The 19,040-nt window shown below is 29.8% G+C and overlaps 1 protein-coding gene across 3 annotated transcripts in view; it reads right to left on the reverse strand.

Moving 5' to 3' along the window:
- LOC111628791 (voltage-gated potassium channel subunit beta-2-like) overlaps positions 1-19,040 on the reverse strand; it is a 93,880-nt gene that overhangs the window by 55,095 nt on the left and 19,745 nt on the right. For all 3 annotated transcript variants that reach the window (XM_023372638.1, XM_023372637.1, XM_023372636.1), the window contains 3 exons: positions 9,557-9,682; positions 2,665-2,708; positions 542-579 (listed from right to left, as the gene is read on the reverse strand). In XM_023372638.1, the coding sequence (XP_023228406.1) occupies positions 542-579; positions 2,665-2,708; positions 9,557-9,682 (208 nt within the window). The remainder of the gene's footprint in view (positions 1-541; positions 580-2,664; positions 2,709-9,556; positions 9,683-19,040) is intronic.

The raw sequence follows: 19,040 nt of genomic DNA on the forward strand, positions 1-19,040 counted from the left end.
CCTGGACGTGCCGCCTGTAACCGTGAACGAATCAAAAGACGAGATAATATTAACGAGAACATTTATTAGCTTACATACATCCGACTTGGATTTTACACAAACTGCGAAATTATACCCCGACTTACGCAAATTCGACTTACGCGGTTATCACTCGGTCCCACCTATTGCGGGTTCGTATCGCTAAGTTCGGGGTATTACTGTAGTTTTAAAATGAAAAAAAAAAAATCAATAAAAATTTATTATTTTAATTTTCAATTTAAGAAATGCCAAAGTACAAAAATTTATATTAGTTATTTTCAATACCTTACCCAAATTAAAATTTACAATTCTATTACTTTTTCTGAAAATGTTATCATAAATAAATAATGCATTAAAAATTATTATTATTTGCAGAAACAATAGTTTAATTGAAATTAGTACCATATCCAATTCTCTGAATTGCCCATCTATCTCTTTTGATAGATGGGCAATTCAGACAATTCAGTAATTCAATCATTATTGAATACAGACAGTATATTCTTATTGAATGAAATGTTCATACCTCTTCAGAAAGCTGTGAGCCAAAATTCACCCAGGTCCCTGTAACAATGAATATAAAATTATAAATGAAATAGTCACAAGAAAAATTTATTGATTATTTTTAATATACAACTTTTACTTGAATTAATTTAATTAGTATCTGTATTTGATGTGTGAAATACATTATATGATTAATACATAAATTTTATTTCATACATTATTAATATTTACTGTTGAAAGTACAGCATCATTATAATAAAAGAGTTGATTATTTTGTTAGGTGTATTAAATACTTGGCTTGGATGTCACGCCAACAGTTAACTCAATCAAAATTTCAGACTATGAGGTATTAAATAGAATTCTATTTAACGCCTCATAGTCTGAAGTTTTGACTGAGTTGATTATTTAATTCAAGAAATAATGCTAGATATTTTCTTATTTTCATCATCTACATCTGAGGATTTCCTGCAATAAGTTACTCTCTCTTGACTTGTACTATACATAGCTCAACTGTCACCATACCTATTCATCCTGCTTATTCAGTAATCTACTTTTGAACAGATGTTGAAGAGTCAGTGACCCTTTGTGTCTCCTTGTTAGAAGGAAAATACTTGTCAACGATAGATACATTTCAGAAAGTTCTGAAAGACCTTTCTTCAGTTGCAGAAATTAATATGGGGCTGTCTGGAAACTATAGAGGGTCTGGCAGAAGTTAGTTCTAATTATAATACTATAATACTATAGTTCTAATTATAATACTAGATGCATAATTTTGGAAATGTGTTTATTGTTGTAATGAAGAAATGATTTCACATTAGCAAGTTCTGAATGTATTTTTATGAAGTTTTATTTTCAGATTCTCAGCATTCAGAGTTCTTATTCAGAGTCATTTCTAAAACCTTAAAATGTACATTTGAATATTTTGTGCCTCAAAGAACACAAATGAACACAAATATCGAATTTATTGACATACTAATTATCATTTTGAAGTAGAACTGACAGTTGTTAATAAAAGATATATAAACAAAATCCTTTTCTATCTCCATGCTGACTTGCTTTTTTTGTTGGTTACATTTCATACAACGATAGTTTCATGATCAATGATAAATTGCAATAGAAACTAATTTTTTTTTTTAAATATTGGCTAAAGGCTTTTATATTTGGAAAATAAAAAAAGCATCACATATCTGATGAGCAATATAACAAGGGGTTACTGTTTTTATTGAAGAAAGTTTTTCTCCAAAGATTTCCTTTTCATTACAGTTTAAAAAGTTTTTCTTAACACTTCACTAATAACAAGAAAACTGTAGAACTATATAGAATCAAATCAACATATATCTGGAATATATCTATGATTATGTTTCTTGTTGAAGAATTTTCATAAAAATTAGATTACTAATGAGTTTATGGATAAATGACTGGTGGTAATAAACAAGATATAAACTGAATATTGTAAACATAGCATCAAAAATAAGAATTTATTTCTATATCAATATCCTTTGAAAATATCCCTTTTAAAAATAAGTAATAATTTCTTTTTGAGGTAATCCTTTAACAGACAATTGAAGGGATTGATAGAAAAATGGTGTATTCTGCAAAACTACAAAAAAATAAGATATTAACAAATTTAGATTTGTGTACATTATTGATCCATCTTCTAAGAAATTTTTATGGTTCAGTTGCAAGTTCCATGGGTTTGTACACCTACATTAAAAAAAATGTTGCATATTAAAATATTGATGAATTAAACACAAAACCAGCTTTTTCTTGAAAACTTTCTAATGTGGGATATACCATTTTTCTATCAAGCCTCTCAATTCTTAAATTCTTGAAATATAAAAGCAATATAACATTTTGAATTTTATAAAAAAATTCTTGTTAAAAACTGTGATGTGATAAACATTTAAATCTTTTCAGTATAATGAAAAAAATCTATCTAATTTTCTTACACTAGCATACAAGTAATATTTGTAATACAATGTTTGAAGATGTGTTCAGCTAGTCAATGATCATGATATTATCAAAACTTGAAATTTAAGTAAATATTTTTCATTTTATATATATGATAAAAATTACTATAAAAAATATTATCAAAATATATTCTATAATTCATAAATAATTTTATTTAAATTAATATAAACTTACCTAGTGCAATGACAGAAACTTTTAATCCAGATTTTCCCAAATTCCTATAAAAATTAAATCAATGATTTATTAATTCAAACTTCATTACAATTGCTCAGTTTTAAAATAAAAATTTCAAAAATTTTCATATGAATGTTTTCCATCATTTATTTAATTTATCATTAACAAATTTCTTATTTTTGTAAAGATAACATAATATAAAACTGTGTTTATTTTCAGATTTTGCCATTATTACAAAATAGAATAATGAATAAATTTTAAAAATATTCCATTTGTTGATGAAAATTGAAAATAATGCCTTATAAGAAATAATGCAATATACTAAAGTATCTTGATAAATTCTTTGTTTAACACTAGAATAGCACACTTTCCTCATATCAAGAACAGCCACTAGAAAGTCATTTTGACCATCCTCACAAAATATCATTTAAATTGTAGAAAATAGTTTCAAAATGCATAAGAATATTAAAAAGTGAGTACGGTAATTCAGACATACAGGGGTTGGCCAAAATAATTCAAACACCAATGAAATATCATTTTTTGTTTACTAATAAGGGTTAGGCCCACTTTTGCAAATAATACAGCTGAAATATGTTGAGGAATGGATGAATATAAATCACAAACAACAATAATGTCAATTTTGTACCATTCTTCAACCAATACTAATGCTAATTCCTTGACAGAAGGAGTTAGTGGAAATCTATTCCTAACCTTTTTCTCAAGAATGCTCCACATAGGCTAAATAATATTCAAGTCTCATAATTGGGGTGGCCAATGTAGACGCTTAACTTCAGTTTCATGCTCCTCAAACCAGGATTGAACACACCCAGTAGTATGGATAGGAGCATTGTCATCCTGAAAGATTGCATTACCATCTGAAAATAAAATTTGGATCATGGAATGTAGTCACTCAGAATACGCAGACAACTATAAGACCCAATGAGATGAATGATATTACACTCCAAACCATACAGGTCCCTCTGCCAGGCTTGACAGGGAGTTTAAGTTTGTTAGATCTGACACAATCATGCCCCAAATCATGCAAATGGATTTTTCAACAACAAAAGTAATGAAGTTTACCAACAGTGATATAAGTTATGCAAATGAGAACAAAGGGTGGTTGGTACCTGTGACAGCACATGCTTTAGGAAAAATTCGAGTGTGTAAAACATGGGTGTTTGAATTATTTTGTCCAACTCCTATAAATCAGGGGTGGCCAACAAGTCGATCGCAAAACCAATTTTGGTCGATCACTTGCGATGGCTTGACTTAATGTGTTACACTTGTAAGTTGTAACCGAACGCAACACGTGAACTGTAATGATATCAGATCTCCTCGTTCTCCCTCAGATGTGGTTTTGTCGGTCCATGTGCAATACATTTGCGTACAGTTGTAAAAGGGGAATAAGAAATGTAGACAAAGGTCATAAAACTGAAAAAAAGAAGGGACAGAGAGAGTAGGTCAAGACACGGTAGAGAGAAGAAGGGTGAAGTGGTGGTCCCCGAAAGTGACAACGTTGAGTTTCAATTTTTCTTCTGTTTAAAATGTAAGTACCTTTTCTTCGTGTTTTAAATTAAATTGTGGCTTTTCTTTTCTGTCTAAACTTAGTATGTATTTCACACCTCCCTCCCCCTCGTCACTAAGACCAGGGATGGGCAACCTTTTACTGTGTAAGGGCCGCATTTCAAAACTTTTGAACTAACGCCGGCCACGTACAAGATAAAAGAGGGGGGAAATGCCGGTAAATCACAATTATTTGTTTATACATAATTATAAAATAGAATAGGTATACTTAATGTAGCTTCTATAACTGATGTAAACGTAATGTATCAAAAATATTTGATTAAATATTAGTCACTGCTAGTTTTAAATTAGTTTCGAGGTGAGTCTGTTAGCCGGTTTCTCGTTTTAATTTTTACTAAATTCATTGCAGGAAAAACTATTCACATACATAAGTTGTAGAAAATAACGTTTGAATTTTTGCTGCATACTATAAGTTAATGTTATTTTTACGAACAAAAAATAAAATATTTGAGTCTGTTTTTATTAATAAAGAAACATTCTACGTAATTCATTTGTTTAAAAAAATCGGATAAAGGGGCCCACTTTAAGCTAGGAAATTGATATATTTATACACATTTTATGCAATTCAGGCGGCAGAATGCCCATCGCTGACTTAGATTATGCCTATGACAACGAGTCAATCGCAACACATTTTTAATATAAAAAGTAGATCTTATGTACACAAAAGTTGGCCATCCCTGCTATAAATGATCAATAAGAGTCACATTTCAAGTTTTTATTTTGAAAAAATACTTGAAACACCATGAAGTACCAAACAATCTGCTGGATTTTTATTGAGCTATGTTAAGGCTAATTAATAATAAATGTAATAATTAGAAATAAGTTAATTTTTTATTTAGAATATTCCAGAATGGGTCACCAAACTACAGCCTGTGAGGTCAGTTCATCCAGCCCATTGCCATACTGTGCCACAAATGAGCTAAAAAGCAAGGAGAGTTCTTATTTTAATTTTTTTACATAGTAAGTTTATCTACAATCTATGATATTTCCATATAAATAATTATATAAGGGGAGTCTGATATTAAAGGTACAGGCATTACACTAACATTTATAATTCAAGAAAATATTTTATTCTATAACTTTTCATGTCTCCATTTTAGCTGTGAAATCAAAACATCTATTATCCCTTTCATTTTCAAAACATTTTTTTGTGAAAATTTTTTTATTGATTGATTCTTGATTATCTCATTTCTTAATCTTTCTTTTTTGTTTCTCTTCAAACTATGTTGATTTGTTCAGCTCTAAAAGTAAATTTTCATATTTATCAAAAATATTTTCTCTCATCTGATATAAAGAAAGAGATTATATTTCTATTAAACATGCAGCTTTATATATAATTATAATTTTTGATTGCAAGGCTTTATTTAATTTTCTTATTTCTTACAGTATCAAATTCCAAACAGATAACATATACAAAAATTTCTAATTTATTTTCTTGAAGATACTGTTGAATTCAGGATATTGCAATGATTTTGTGGCCGGTGGCCATATCGGCATACGTTTATTTTATTATTATTAGTATATACATATTTTTAGTTCTAATATTCTTTCCCTATTTCTTCAATTTCTTTGTGTGTTCATTCTAGAACATTCCATGACCGTTATAGCCTTTAGGGGGGATTAGCGATTCTGTGAATCGCAAAGAACAATAGTGCAGGAAATTACCCCCCTCTGAGAGAGGAGAACAAAGAAGGGTGTGTAGAGGGGACGGAAGAGGTAAGAAGAGACAGAATCGAGGGAGACACGTGGAGAATAAGACGTGTCGAGGTGAACTCCAGACTTGACTGAGAGCCGAAGAAAGAGAGACTTCTCGGGAGGGTCAAGCGACGGACTGGAGAGAATCAGAGACCCCACGGCTGAAGGCCCAACGACAGGAAAACTGAAGACACTTTACTTCACTAAGGAAGTAGATCCGAGGACACAGTAAGAGTTGGGAAGAGAGTGCCAAATAAAAAGGATCCGACCTAGAGCGCAAAATCATATCGGAAAGAACGAGGAAAGTCCCGGGTGAAGTTGTTTTTTCCTTCTATTTTCCTTCTTGCTATCCTATCCTTCTTATATTTTCCTTAGTAAGTTAGGTTAAGTTAGATTTTATCACGCGTATAGAAGATACATATTGTCACGCGACAAGTTAACGTCACCCCGCGATTTCTTGTACCCATCACGTTGTAATGATTGTACCTGAATCAATTGGGATCCATAAATAAAATAACCTGTTAGTGATTTGCAAGAAAAGTGTTGATAATTATAATTATCCTTACAACACAAAGACCACAATTTATTATTTGATGTCATGTCTTTTAATAATTGTTATACTTCTATTATCTGTTGACATAATTCCTCAACTGCATTCGCTCTTGATGCCTATTGTGTATCAATTAGAGATACCACGAATATTCAGCTACTATTCGGTATTCGGCTAGTTTTTTTAATATTCAGTATTTGGCTAAATGTTGCATACTATTCGGCCGAATACCGAATATCAAATCATAAAAAAAAAACACATATTACTCAAAAACGTATTTATTTTAATCACAAATTATTACATTTAATACTGAAAATCTATCTGTGGCAAGTTGTGATGAATGGAAACAATTTTTTCAACATTTGTTGATAGCAAACGATTGCGCTTTTCCTCATAAACTATACCTGCTTCTGAAAATAGCCTCTCACTATATACACTACTGCCGAGAGACAATAGATAAATCTTAGCGAATTCTGTCAGGCTTGGATACTGTTTTACGTTTGCTGACCACCACTTGTAAAGGTCTGCCGTCCAATGTAGGCAAATAGTTTTCATATAAAGTGATGCAGTGATATTTTTTAGTAATAAGGACTATTAGTAACACAATTTGATGTAACAATAAACAAATAATGCATGTCATGACACGATCTACTCACAAATAAAACAAATGCGCCCACGGTGTTGCTACTGCTCCCACCGCAATGAGACAGGTTGTAACCTGTCACCTGCAAAATGTACACATATTTTACCTACAGCCAAATAGCCAAATATTTCGTATTCGGTATTCAGCAAAATCACTATTCGTGGCATCACTAGTATCAATACAACACAATACACCACAAACACACTTGATCACATTTGAAATATATAATGAATATATTGAATAAAATTGTAGAGTACAAAACAGGTCTTTAGAGACTTTTTGCACAAAACGTATTTTAATGACTTCCTTTAAAAAAGGGGACTACTGTAGTACCTTAAGAACAGACTGTGTGACAGCCCTGAAATTATGCTCAAATAATCAAATATTACCCAATTATATATATATATATTTATTTATTTATTTATTTGATAATTATTTACAAAAGAGTTTACTTACATTGTGAATTCCATCAACTAAACGGAAATCNGCATACGTTTATTTTATTATTATTGGTATATACATATTTTTAGTTCTAATATTCTTTCCCTATTTCTTCGATTTCTTTGTGTGTTCATTCTAGAACATTCCATGACCGTTATAGCCTTTAGGGGGGATTAGCGATTCTGTGAATCGCAAAGAACAATAGTGCAGGAAATTACCCCCCTCTGAGAGAGGAGAACAAAGAAGGGTGTGTAGAGGGGACGGAAGAGGTAAGAAGAGACAGAATCGAGGGAGACACGTGGAGAATAAGACGTGTCGAGGTGAACTCCAGACTTGACTGAGAGCCGAAGAAAGAGAGACTTCTCGGGAGGGTCAAGCGACGGACTGGAGAGAATCAGAGACCCCACGGCTGAAGGCCCAACGACAGGAAAACTGAAGACACTTTACTTCACTAAGGAAGTAGATCCGAGGACACAGTAAGAGTTGGGAAGAGAGTGCCAAATAAAAAGGATCCGACCTAGAGCGCAAAATCATATCGGAAAGAACGAGGAAAGTCCCGGGTGAAGTTGTTTTTTCCTTCTATTTTCCTTCTTGCTATCCTATCCTTCTTATATTTTCCTTAGTAAGTTAGGTTAAGTTAGATTTTATCACGCGTATAGAAGATACATATTGTCACGCGACAAGTTAACGTCACCCCGCGATTTCTTGTACCCATCACGTTGTAATGATTGTACCTGAATCAATTGGGATCCATAAATAAAATAACCTGTTAGTGATTTGCAAGAAAAGTGTTGATAATTATAATTATCCTTACAACACAAAGACCACAATTTATTATTTGATGTCATGTCTTTTAATAATTGTTATACTTCTATTATCTGTTGACATAATTCCTCAACTGCATTCGCTCTTGATGCCTATTGTGTATCAATTAGAGATACCACGAATATTCAGCTACTATTCGGTATTCGGCTAGTTTTTTTAATATTCAGTATTTGGCTAAATGTTGCATACTATTCGGCCGAATACCGAATATCAAATCATAAAAAAAAAACACATATTACTCAAAAACGTATTTATTTTAATCACAAATTATTACATTTAATACTGAAAATCTATCTGTGGCAAGTTGTGATGAATGGAAACAATTTTTTCAACATTTGTTGATAGCAAACGATTGCATTTTTCCTCATAAACTATACCTGCTTCTGAAAATAGCCTCTCACTATATACACTACTGCCGAGAGACGATAGATAAATCTTAGCGAATTCTGTCAGGCTTGGATACTGTTTTACGTTTGCTGACCACCACTTGTAAAGGTCTGCCGTCCAATGTAGGCAAATAGTTTTCATATAAAGTGATGCAGTGATATTTTTTAGTAATAAGGACTATTAGTAACACAATTTGATGTAACAATAAACAAATAATGCATGTCATGACACGATCTACTCACAAATAAAACAAATGCGCCCACGGTGTTGCTACTGCTCCCACCGCAATGAGACAGGTTGTAACCTGTCACCTGCAAAATGTACACATATTTTACCTACAGCCAAATAGCCAAATATTTCGTATTCGGTATTCAGCAAAATCACTATTCGTGGCATCACTAGTATCAATACAACACAATACACCACAAACACACTTGATCACATTTGAAATATATAATGAATATATTGAATAAAATTGTAGAGTACAAAACAGGTCTTTAGAGACTTTTTGCACAAAACGTATTTTAATGACTTCCTTTAAAAAAGGGGACTACTGTAGTACCTTAAGAACAGACTGTGTGACAGCCCTGAAATTATGCTCAAATAATCAAATATTACCCAATTATATATATATATATTTATTTATTTATTTTTGTGTTAATACAATTTTATTAAGAATTCTTTATAACAATTAAAATTTATATTTAATTCAATATAATTTAAGTACTTTTCATAATATCAATTTATAGTTTAATTAGTAAACTAACTTGTATCTCATTGTTGCTGGAGTTGACAATGAAATCTGTCGACTTGGTGGATTAGTAGTCATTGAACTGTCACTAGAAAGCAATCCTTCTTCCATACATTCTAAACTAGCAATGGGAGCACGACAGCTAAAAATGTAATAAATTAAGGAAATTAATTTTTATTAAAATATTAATTTTTTATGCATTTAAAATTAGAAATTATCATTATCAATAAAACTTATTTAACTTATTTATAGTATATACAAGTAACCCCCGTATAACACGGCACTTTTATAGCATGGATTCGCTCTGACACAGTTTGAGAATTGGGTAAAACCCTCGTACAACAGGAAATGTAATAAATTTTTACATACTTAAGTAATAATACTGTAGTTCACGAAAATTATTATTTTCGTGAACTATTAGTACTCAAGTATGTAAATTTTCTCTTCTCGCCTTCTGTCAATACAGGTGGTCCTTCTCGAAACTTGTTTCAATGTTGCCAGATCGTGACGCTTCTGCTTCTGATGTTGCCGAATGTTTTTCCCTTATTCCATACTTGCTTTATTCTTCATAAGTGCTTAGCACCATATAAGGAAATTTATAAAGACCTTTTAACTAGAAGCAAGCAATCTAAAATTACATACATTTTGCAAAAGGTAAAGCATGGATCTGAAGATAATGCAGAAAAATGCTCAGAGGATAAGGATAACTTGCCAAAAAGAAAACGCTCTCGGTTAATTAATAGTGTTTTTAGTGATGACGAAGAAAACATTGTTTAATTTATATTAATATGTATCACTTAAAAAAATTTTAATGAAGATATTTATCTTAATTATGAAAATATACTAGCATGTTTTTTAATTTTTGGAACCTAACCCTCCTTTTCGTATTAGTTCTTTGTTTCGTATAACACGGATTCGCATAACACGGCAATTTTTTGGAATGTAACTACCGTGTTATACGGGGGTTATCTGTACCTACAAAGCAAATATTAAAGAATTTCATGTAATAATTTTATTATGTAAAATCAGTGTTATTTTTCTATAAAAATATTACCGTATATCTGTGCAGATAAGACGAGAGTTAAATCATAAAAAAAGACCCCCAAAATCCGGGGTCATCTTATAGGACAGATACAAAAACAATTAGATTGAAATTTATATAAATGTAATAAATTGTAATAATATTTACATAAATGTAAATAAATCATTATAAAAAAACAGAGAAACCATAATTATTTACTAGTAGAGAGTAGGGTATGTCCACAAAATAAAATAGCCCATACAACATTTCTGTGAATAGTCATGGTCATTACCTAAATGCCTGAATCAGTGTGAATGTTTTGCAACAATCGCAAGGCGGTGCTGCCAGATGCAAGAAAATAAAATTTGAAGTTCTTTCAAAAAATTACGAATAGGACATAATTCCGTATATGCTATACAGTGTTATTATCCAGATAATGATCACTAATCTAAACTAAATTCATAGGCCGTTGAAAGTTTAGGGGTCATCTTATAGGACAGATATATGCTAAAACTATAAAACTTTGATGAAAATTTATACCTCATCTTATCTGAAGGTTGTCTTATCTGCACAGATATACGATAATTGACATTCTTAATGCAACCATTTATTTATTTTAAGATTCCATCAGATAAAGGATAAACACCACAGAGTAAAAATCTTTTTTTATAACTTCTAAACTATGTCAAATTATCAGTACTACCATCTTCACACTTCCCTTACATTTGATGTTTTGTAGCATAATACTATTAACATAAGCCATAGGTATTTTATCTTTCACGCTTTCTTCCCTGTGTGGCCAGGCTTAAATGAGGACAGCCAAGATGGATAAAACAGAGTATTGGGACAAACTGCCTATGAAAAATTCCTAGGCATCACTGTCCATATTCAATCCTGGGTCCCCAGAAAAGCAGGCCTTTACTGCCTTGACCATCTAGCTGTCAAGCCATACATTTAAACACACATGTCATAGATTTAAATAGGCTTGTGTCTTCAATAAGATAAAAAGACAAAAGAAAATAGCTACCACTACAGCTGTTATGAGAATGAGATCATAGCATAAAATCAACAATATAGACACTCAATCAAATATAATACTGACACTTAAATTAAAAATATGCTTTGAATGAATTTACTATTTTAAAGCTATTTTATGAATTAATTTATAGTAAAAAAAATTAGATTTATTGTAATATATTTAATCTGTCTAGATATCATAAAACCAGGTTTGGTTTATTATGGGATATTTATTTAAAATAAATTGATTCATGAAATTTCTTTTAAAATGAGGACAAATAGATTCACTTGAAATATATTTTGTAGTTAACCTTTACATTTGAATGATGGTGTCTGAATTGTCAATTCCATTAGATTTGGCACAATAGTATTATTCTCATGTAAACTGAAAAATGGTGCATCTTACTTTTGTTTCTGCATGTATATTTTCTTAATTTATTATAACTCTAATAATTTCTATTATTAATAATGTGAAGTCACTTGCATTTGTTTACCAACAAATACCAAATAATCAAATGATCATTTCATAATAGCATTGTTAACATACCATGACAAGATAAAAAATACAAATCTTTTAACAATGTTACAATGCATGAATTTGTTTGCAATGCTTCTTTCAAAGGATCTGAGATTTTCTTCCTTCTGAGGACTATAAAAAGTTTAAGAGTGTGTATACTGACATATTCTAAGTCAAAAATAGCACTATATAAAATTAATTCACATTCATTAATTTTGGTTAACATATGTAATTTATGAATTAATTCTGTATTAATTGTTAAAATTTATTAATTATATGTATATGTAATATTTGTACAGTATATTCAGTAATAAAAAATAAACACATGAAATAGATAATTCTTTCTATTGTATATCTTCTAATTTCTGCAAAAAAAAAAAATCACAAGATATTTCTGTAATGTTTAAAGCATTCATATCAATAATATTCATATAAGATGTGAGAAATTTTTCTATAGAGCAGATGATAGCATACACATATTATAGTATACTATTTCAAATATTCCATTTTAAAAATATTTATATTATACAGTTTATAATGCAATTCAATAATGTTTTAGTGTAAAACATTGATTTTTAATTTTAATTCAAATACTTTTTTTTTTTATCCGAATTATGATTACTGGTACATTTAACTGATATTTTCAATTTGTTAAAATAAAAGTTTGATATACTGTTCTTGTTAGTACATATGTTAAGATACATTGTAGTATGGCAAGAGATGGATTTATTAATGTGAAAGTCTCAGGGCATACACAGTTGTGGAGAGAGCTGTAGTAACTAACACTCATGCAAATTGTATTATAAATACAGTAGATCCCCCTATAAAACCGTTTCCTATAGTTATGATTCCTATAAAAATTGTGGCAGTATCCGTAAACAATGGTAAAAATAACTCCTATAATAAGTAAAACGTCATCGGGCAGCCGAACTACTTTCCCGCCGTCCGTAGCGCCACGCTACGGACGTTTAGGCGGATAAATTGAGTTTAGTATCGTCTGTTCATATAATTATATATAAATTAGGTACTGTACATATAATTATATATTAATTATATATAAATTAGGTACTGTATATATAATTATATATTAACTTAATTTATTGTAACTTTATTATAATTAAATATATATTTTTCGCCGTCTAGCGTCACGCTACGGCGAGTTAGGCGACCTATCGTCTGTCCAGTACTGTAATTTTATACATTTCTTGTGAAAGAAACATTTNAATCTTGATTAATTGGTCCATTTCGTAAATTTAAAATAAATTTTAATTATTTGCCAACTTTTGAAATTTAAAAAATAATTAAAATACATTTTAAATTATTATTATTATTATTATTAAATTAAATAATAATTTAGAATTTAATTTTACTATATTAATGACGTTCTAAATGTATTCTGAATAGATTAAATGCAATTATGTATTCCTTGATTAGAATTAAAAAGTAAGTTAATGGTTGAATTAAATAAGAAGATTTGAGTAGGAAAGATAATTAATGATCGATAATGAGCAATTATTTTTTAATTCTAATTAAAGTTACAAAGCTACTTACTTAAAAAAATTATATAAATAAAAATTATAAACCCAAACATGTAAGCTTTGATATAATTAAATATAGGTTATATTAATTTTAGAAACGCGAATGGACTTCTACAGAATTATTAATCATTAATTTATATATTAAATAAAGAAAAAAAACTACAGTTTTTCAATTGTTATCCTCTTTATTCATTGTGTATAATACTATAATGGATTGCTTGACAGTAAAGGTGTGTCCATTAATGTGTAAAGATTAATACATTTATAAATTTAAATTTGGATTAACTCGAATGTAAACATGAGTACAATCGGTCAATTATACTTCATACGTTCGTATGTCATTAATATTATTAGTAGTACGTACCCTTTTTAGTACGTATCTATGTAAATGTAACATCCCTTAGTGAGGGTAGATTTGTGTATAAAGTTTTATATACAAACTTACCCCCTTATTATGTTTTAAGTATATAAAAAAATATCTTCCAGAAGTATTGGTTATGGAGTGTTATGTCCCTCTTTTCTCTATTCTCCCCTGAACACATCATCACATATGCGCTTCTAAAAGATTATAGAACAGTCATGGGCAAATGCGGCTCTTTTTGAGTTACATGCGGCTCTTGTTGAAAATGTTAATTTCTGCTTTTTATTATTGTTTTTACAATTTTATTTCCACAATTTTGTGAAAATATGTTTATTAAAAAATTTCAATATTTGTTTTATATTATATTTATATTATATAATAAAATCACGGTACAGAACTGTGGTACAGAATAAAAAAGTACAGAACTGCGGCTCCCATGCAACTTGCAAAGCCTACATTTTGGCTCCCACTGAACTCTTGCTTGCCCACCCGATATATACTCTCCACCTCAAATTAGTAGTGTCTTGCCCTGTACAACATACTTTTCCTGTTAGCAATAGAGTCATGCCCATCTTCTAACTCCTTTCAAAGGAAAATTTTTTAATTCAAATAACATGACTTCTGGTTTGCATCAGAAGCTCACATATAGTTAATTGGGGCCTCCTGACCCTAATCTTTCCATATCTTGTCTCAGTTTTCATCTATCTAACTCTGTTCATGAGATTAAGGAAGGACAGACACACAGGCAACAGTGGGAATTTATAGGTCTTCCATTTTTTTCAAACTGCAGCCCAAATACATAGTGTCATTGTTAACATTGTTAATATCTTGTATTAATGATGGCATTATGTTATATGCAAGATATGTTGATGATGTGTTGATTATTTGGAAGAAAAAACCGAACCTATCTTCATTCATCAAGGCTTTCAATGATAACACTTATTGCCGCTGTTTGTGAGTAGAACAAAAAACACCTTCCTTGACATAGACATTACATTGCAACATTGCAAGGTGTTCCTAAAAAAGTCATATGCTCCATTCTTCATCCATACAAAATCGTATGATCCTTTCAATTATAAGATCTCCAACTTAAGGTCCTTGTAAGAAGGGCTAACACCCACTGTTTGATGGTGAAGAATAGGAAAATAGAGCTAGATTACATTTCAAGCATAGCCAGGCAATATGAATACCCTGCACACCTTATCAATGCTCTTATTATACTCTAACAACATACAAATGAACCATTTCAATTGGAAGACAAGTCCTTTTCATTTGATCCTTATAATAAGGTCCTTGCTAGCATCTACAAGGAAACATCTGCTTTACAAGTAACAAGATTGCTTACAGGAGATCTCCTACTGTTTTTTCTAGTATTAGAAATGATAAGGACCAATTGGTGAGAAATTGCATCCCTGTTCATGATCATAGGGTGAACCATTCGTGTAAATATATTGGAGCAGCTGCTCATAGTCTAATGAGGATCAAGGAGCATAAATACACAATTCAGAAAGGTCTTTCCACTACCATATTAGCTTTGTTCACCATTGATAACATGCAAGTTAAATTTGAGGACACCTGGTTACTACAACACAGTGATGACCTGGCCAAACTGAAGTATCTTGAATAACTAGAAATATTCAAAGCATTTAAAAGAGGGACAGTGATTAATTTTTAGAATTGGACTCACTAGCAACTGTGTGGAAGGCATGCTTTGACTTACAATAGGTCTTAAATTAAGGTATATATATATATATCAATTACATAATGCATTATATATTAAGAAATAAATTTTTGCAGTTTATATATTTTTTTAAATTGAAAGTAAAAAGTTATCTTATAAAATTCTATTAAATTAATTATCTATCTAAAATTTTTACTCACAAATAATTTCAGAATAATAAAAAATATTGATAACAGAAATTTTGGCTCTGTGGTAATTATAAATAAAATTATACTGTTTCATACTTTAAAGGAACTAAAACTTTTTAATAGAATAATAAACTTTTAACTGTTCTTTGGATCAGCTTCCCCTTACAAAATAGCATTTGGAACAATGTACAAAAAGATACAAAAAGAAAAGTTTGTATTTTTGTATTCTGTTTCCTGTTCCAAATGTTTTGTAAGCTGAAACTGATCCAAGAACAAACCAAAAAAAGTTTCTTATTTCATTAAAAAGATTATTTGGTTTCTATAAAACTTGAATCAAAATAATTTTATTTATAAAACCTAAAACAAAAAAGTAGTATATTTTGCAGATATACTGTATCTACATGTGGAATAATCAAATTTTGATTTAATTAAATGAAATAATATAATTGCATATATTATCTGCTGGAAAAAATAAATTATAAAAAAACCAAAGAAGTATTTATGAGTGTATAGCTTACTAATGATATATATTTTAAAAAGTATTTGTAATCATTAATTAAAATATATTAATATATATTTTTAATCTATTAAGTCTAATTTATTTTTTAGATAAATGCTTAGTAGAGAAAAATTATAATTATATATTAATAATATTATTTATTGGAACATTGTCACAATGCCGGACTGTAATTTTTAATTTATTTAATTTAAAATATAGCTCTCCACCTCAAATTAGTTGTGGTTTTCCCCTGTACCTCATACTTTTCCTATTAGCAACAGTCATCATCTATCTAACATCTTTTGAGGGAATTTTTGAATTGAAATAACATGATTTCTGGTTTGCATTGGAAGTTCATATATAGTTAATCAGGACCTCCTGCCCCTAAAGTTTCCATATATGGTCTCATATATTTTCTATTTAACTCTGTTCTCAAAATTAAGGAAAGACAGATGACCATCAGTGGAAATTTAAAGGTTGTGAAAGTATGTAGTTTTCATCTTTGAGGAAGACATGTGGAAACAAAGTATGACAAAAAGGATAACTTTAATTAAGGCTGAAAGCTTAATTACAGGCTTCTTTAGAATGCCAGTGCTAACTTTATGTCCTGACAGTTAGAAACAATCAGAATCGCAAACAAGGTTACACAAACAAAACCCCATATCATAGTACACAACATAAAGAACCATTATTAAAAATCATTGTGCGAAAATCTAAAACTATCTTAAACACTAATAACAAATAAGACTTAAACTAATATTAAACTAAGGTAAGAAGATAGGGGATAGGTAAAGGAAAGTTAGAACTCAGAAAAGGGGTACCCAATGCTAGTATGCATGGCCTTCGAAAATCGTTTCTCTTTGCAATGTCCTTACTGAGAATCTTACATAAAGTTGGAAGGATCTCCCCTTTTTTCCTTCAAGTCATACGACTGTCGGCGGTTATGATGCAAAGATTCGTTCTTAATTTCCGTGAGTCTATCACGGATATTTCTTCCATCTCTGAGACTCGCTCTTTGTCTCACATACACACTCAAAAATCCACCTCCCTCTCCTCTCACTTACTTCTCATCTTACCTTCCCCTCCCCTTGCTTTAGGGTGTTTTCGATAGCCAATAAGTAAAGGAATTTCGAGGAAAAACTCTCCATAGAGAGTAGACCATAGAATAAAGAAAAGGAAAAAAAAAGGGGAAAGAAAGGAATGTAGAGAGAAAAATAAAGCTAATTATAATAACATATAAACTATATACAAAATACATGGCATACTGCCACAAGGTCTACAATTTTCTCAAATTGCAGCCCAATAATAATTAATTGTAATAAATTTATTATGAAAACATAAAAAGAAAGTTAATGTTTGCTATTTTTTGGAAATCCATTCAAAAACATTATCAGTAAATTTTACAGATTGATTATCCAACCATCAGTCAAATTAATCAGGCAATGGTTGGATGATTAATAATACATTGGGTTATTCAGATGTTTATATATATTTTTATAGAGTGCCTATCAAAAAAATTGTTAAAAGATATTTCTGGCAGTAATCGCTCTGAAAGATTCATTACTTTATTATAGAACAATGCAAAATAATAATGTTTCATTTTAAGACATACTTAAGCATACATTATCAAAATTACAAAATAAAATTAATATCCTCAAATGAGAATTAAAATTAAAATAAAAGACATGCTTAAGTCAGTATTTCTCAACCTGTAGTCTGCAATGATGGTTCAGGGGCCCACAGACAAAGTTAAATTAATAAAGATTAAAACTTTGTTCAATGAGGGTTCACTTTTAGTAGTTTACTTTCACTTTAATTAATTATGCTTCTGTATGTATTCAAAACATGCTTTTAAATTTATTATGTTATAAAAGGCATGGTATGTCCCAAATGTTGGTAATACTGACATAGATTTAAAAAATATTAGGCCACGTAGTGGTCCATAGAATTTTTTCAGATATTTCACTGGCCATTGGGCTTAAAAAGATGAAAAATGCTGCCCTAAGTAAAGTCACATTAATTATGGACTTAAATAATTTAATGCAAATATAGAATTTGATTAAATCTTTGCTCATATTTTTTAATTTAAAAACTGTAACAAATAAAAACAGTATACTGTATATAAATCATAAATCTACATTTTTCTGAAAACTAGATAGATTTGTAAAAGTCTAAATACCTGAAATACTGACATTAAAAAATAGTATATCTCCTTGAATTGGCAGCATAAAGACAATTGATTATGACAAACTTTTTGAAATCGGAAGGTACAATGTGGTCCTATAAGAAAATTTCAATTTATGGTCATAAAAGTGAAATGATTTATGAACAATTTTGGAACACATATATTGATATATTGCCAATGAGAAATGCTGAGTATCTCCTTATAAATTTAATTACTTAGTTTCCTTTATAAGAATCAAATTATTTCTTATAAGAAAAATGTTTTTCAACTAAGAAATTGGAATAAACTGTATTGAAATAAAATCTTACTTCAATTGTCTTACATAATAGTCAGAAATTATTAATAAAATCTGATCTGTGAAAAAGTATTTTGGATATCCTGATCAGATTTTATTAATAAAGATATTATTAAGAAAGATATTATTGTATACAGTATTTACTTTTTTAAAAGTAAATATACAATAATATCTTTCTCTTGTTAATTACAAAATTGT

Source organism: Centruroides sculpturatus, unplaced genomic scaffold (genome assembly GCF_000671375.1).
Source record: "Centruroides sculpturatus isolate CEXI.00-Female unplaced genomic scaffold, Cexi_2.0 scaffold485, whole genome shotgun sequence".
NCBI classification, from domain to species: Eukaryota; Metazoa; Arthropoda; class Arachnida; order Scorpiones; family Buthidae; genus Centruroides; species Centruroides sculpturatus.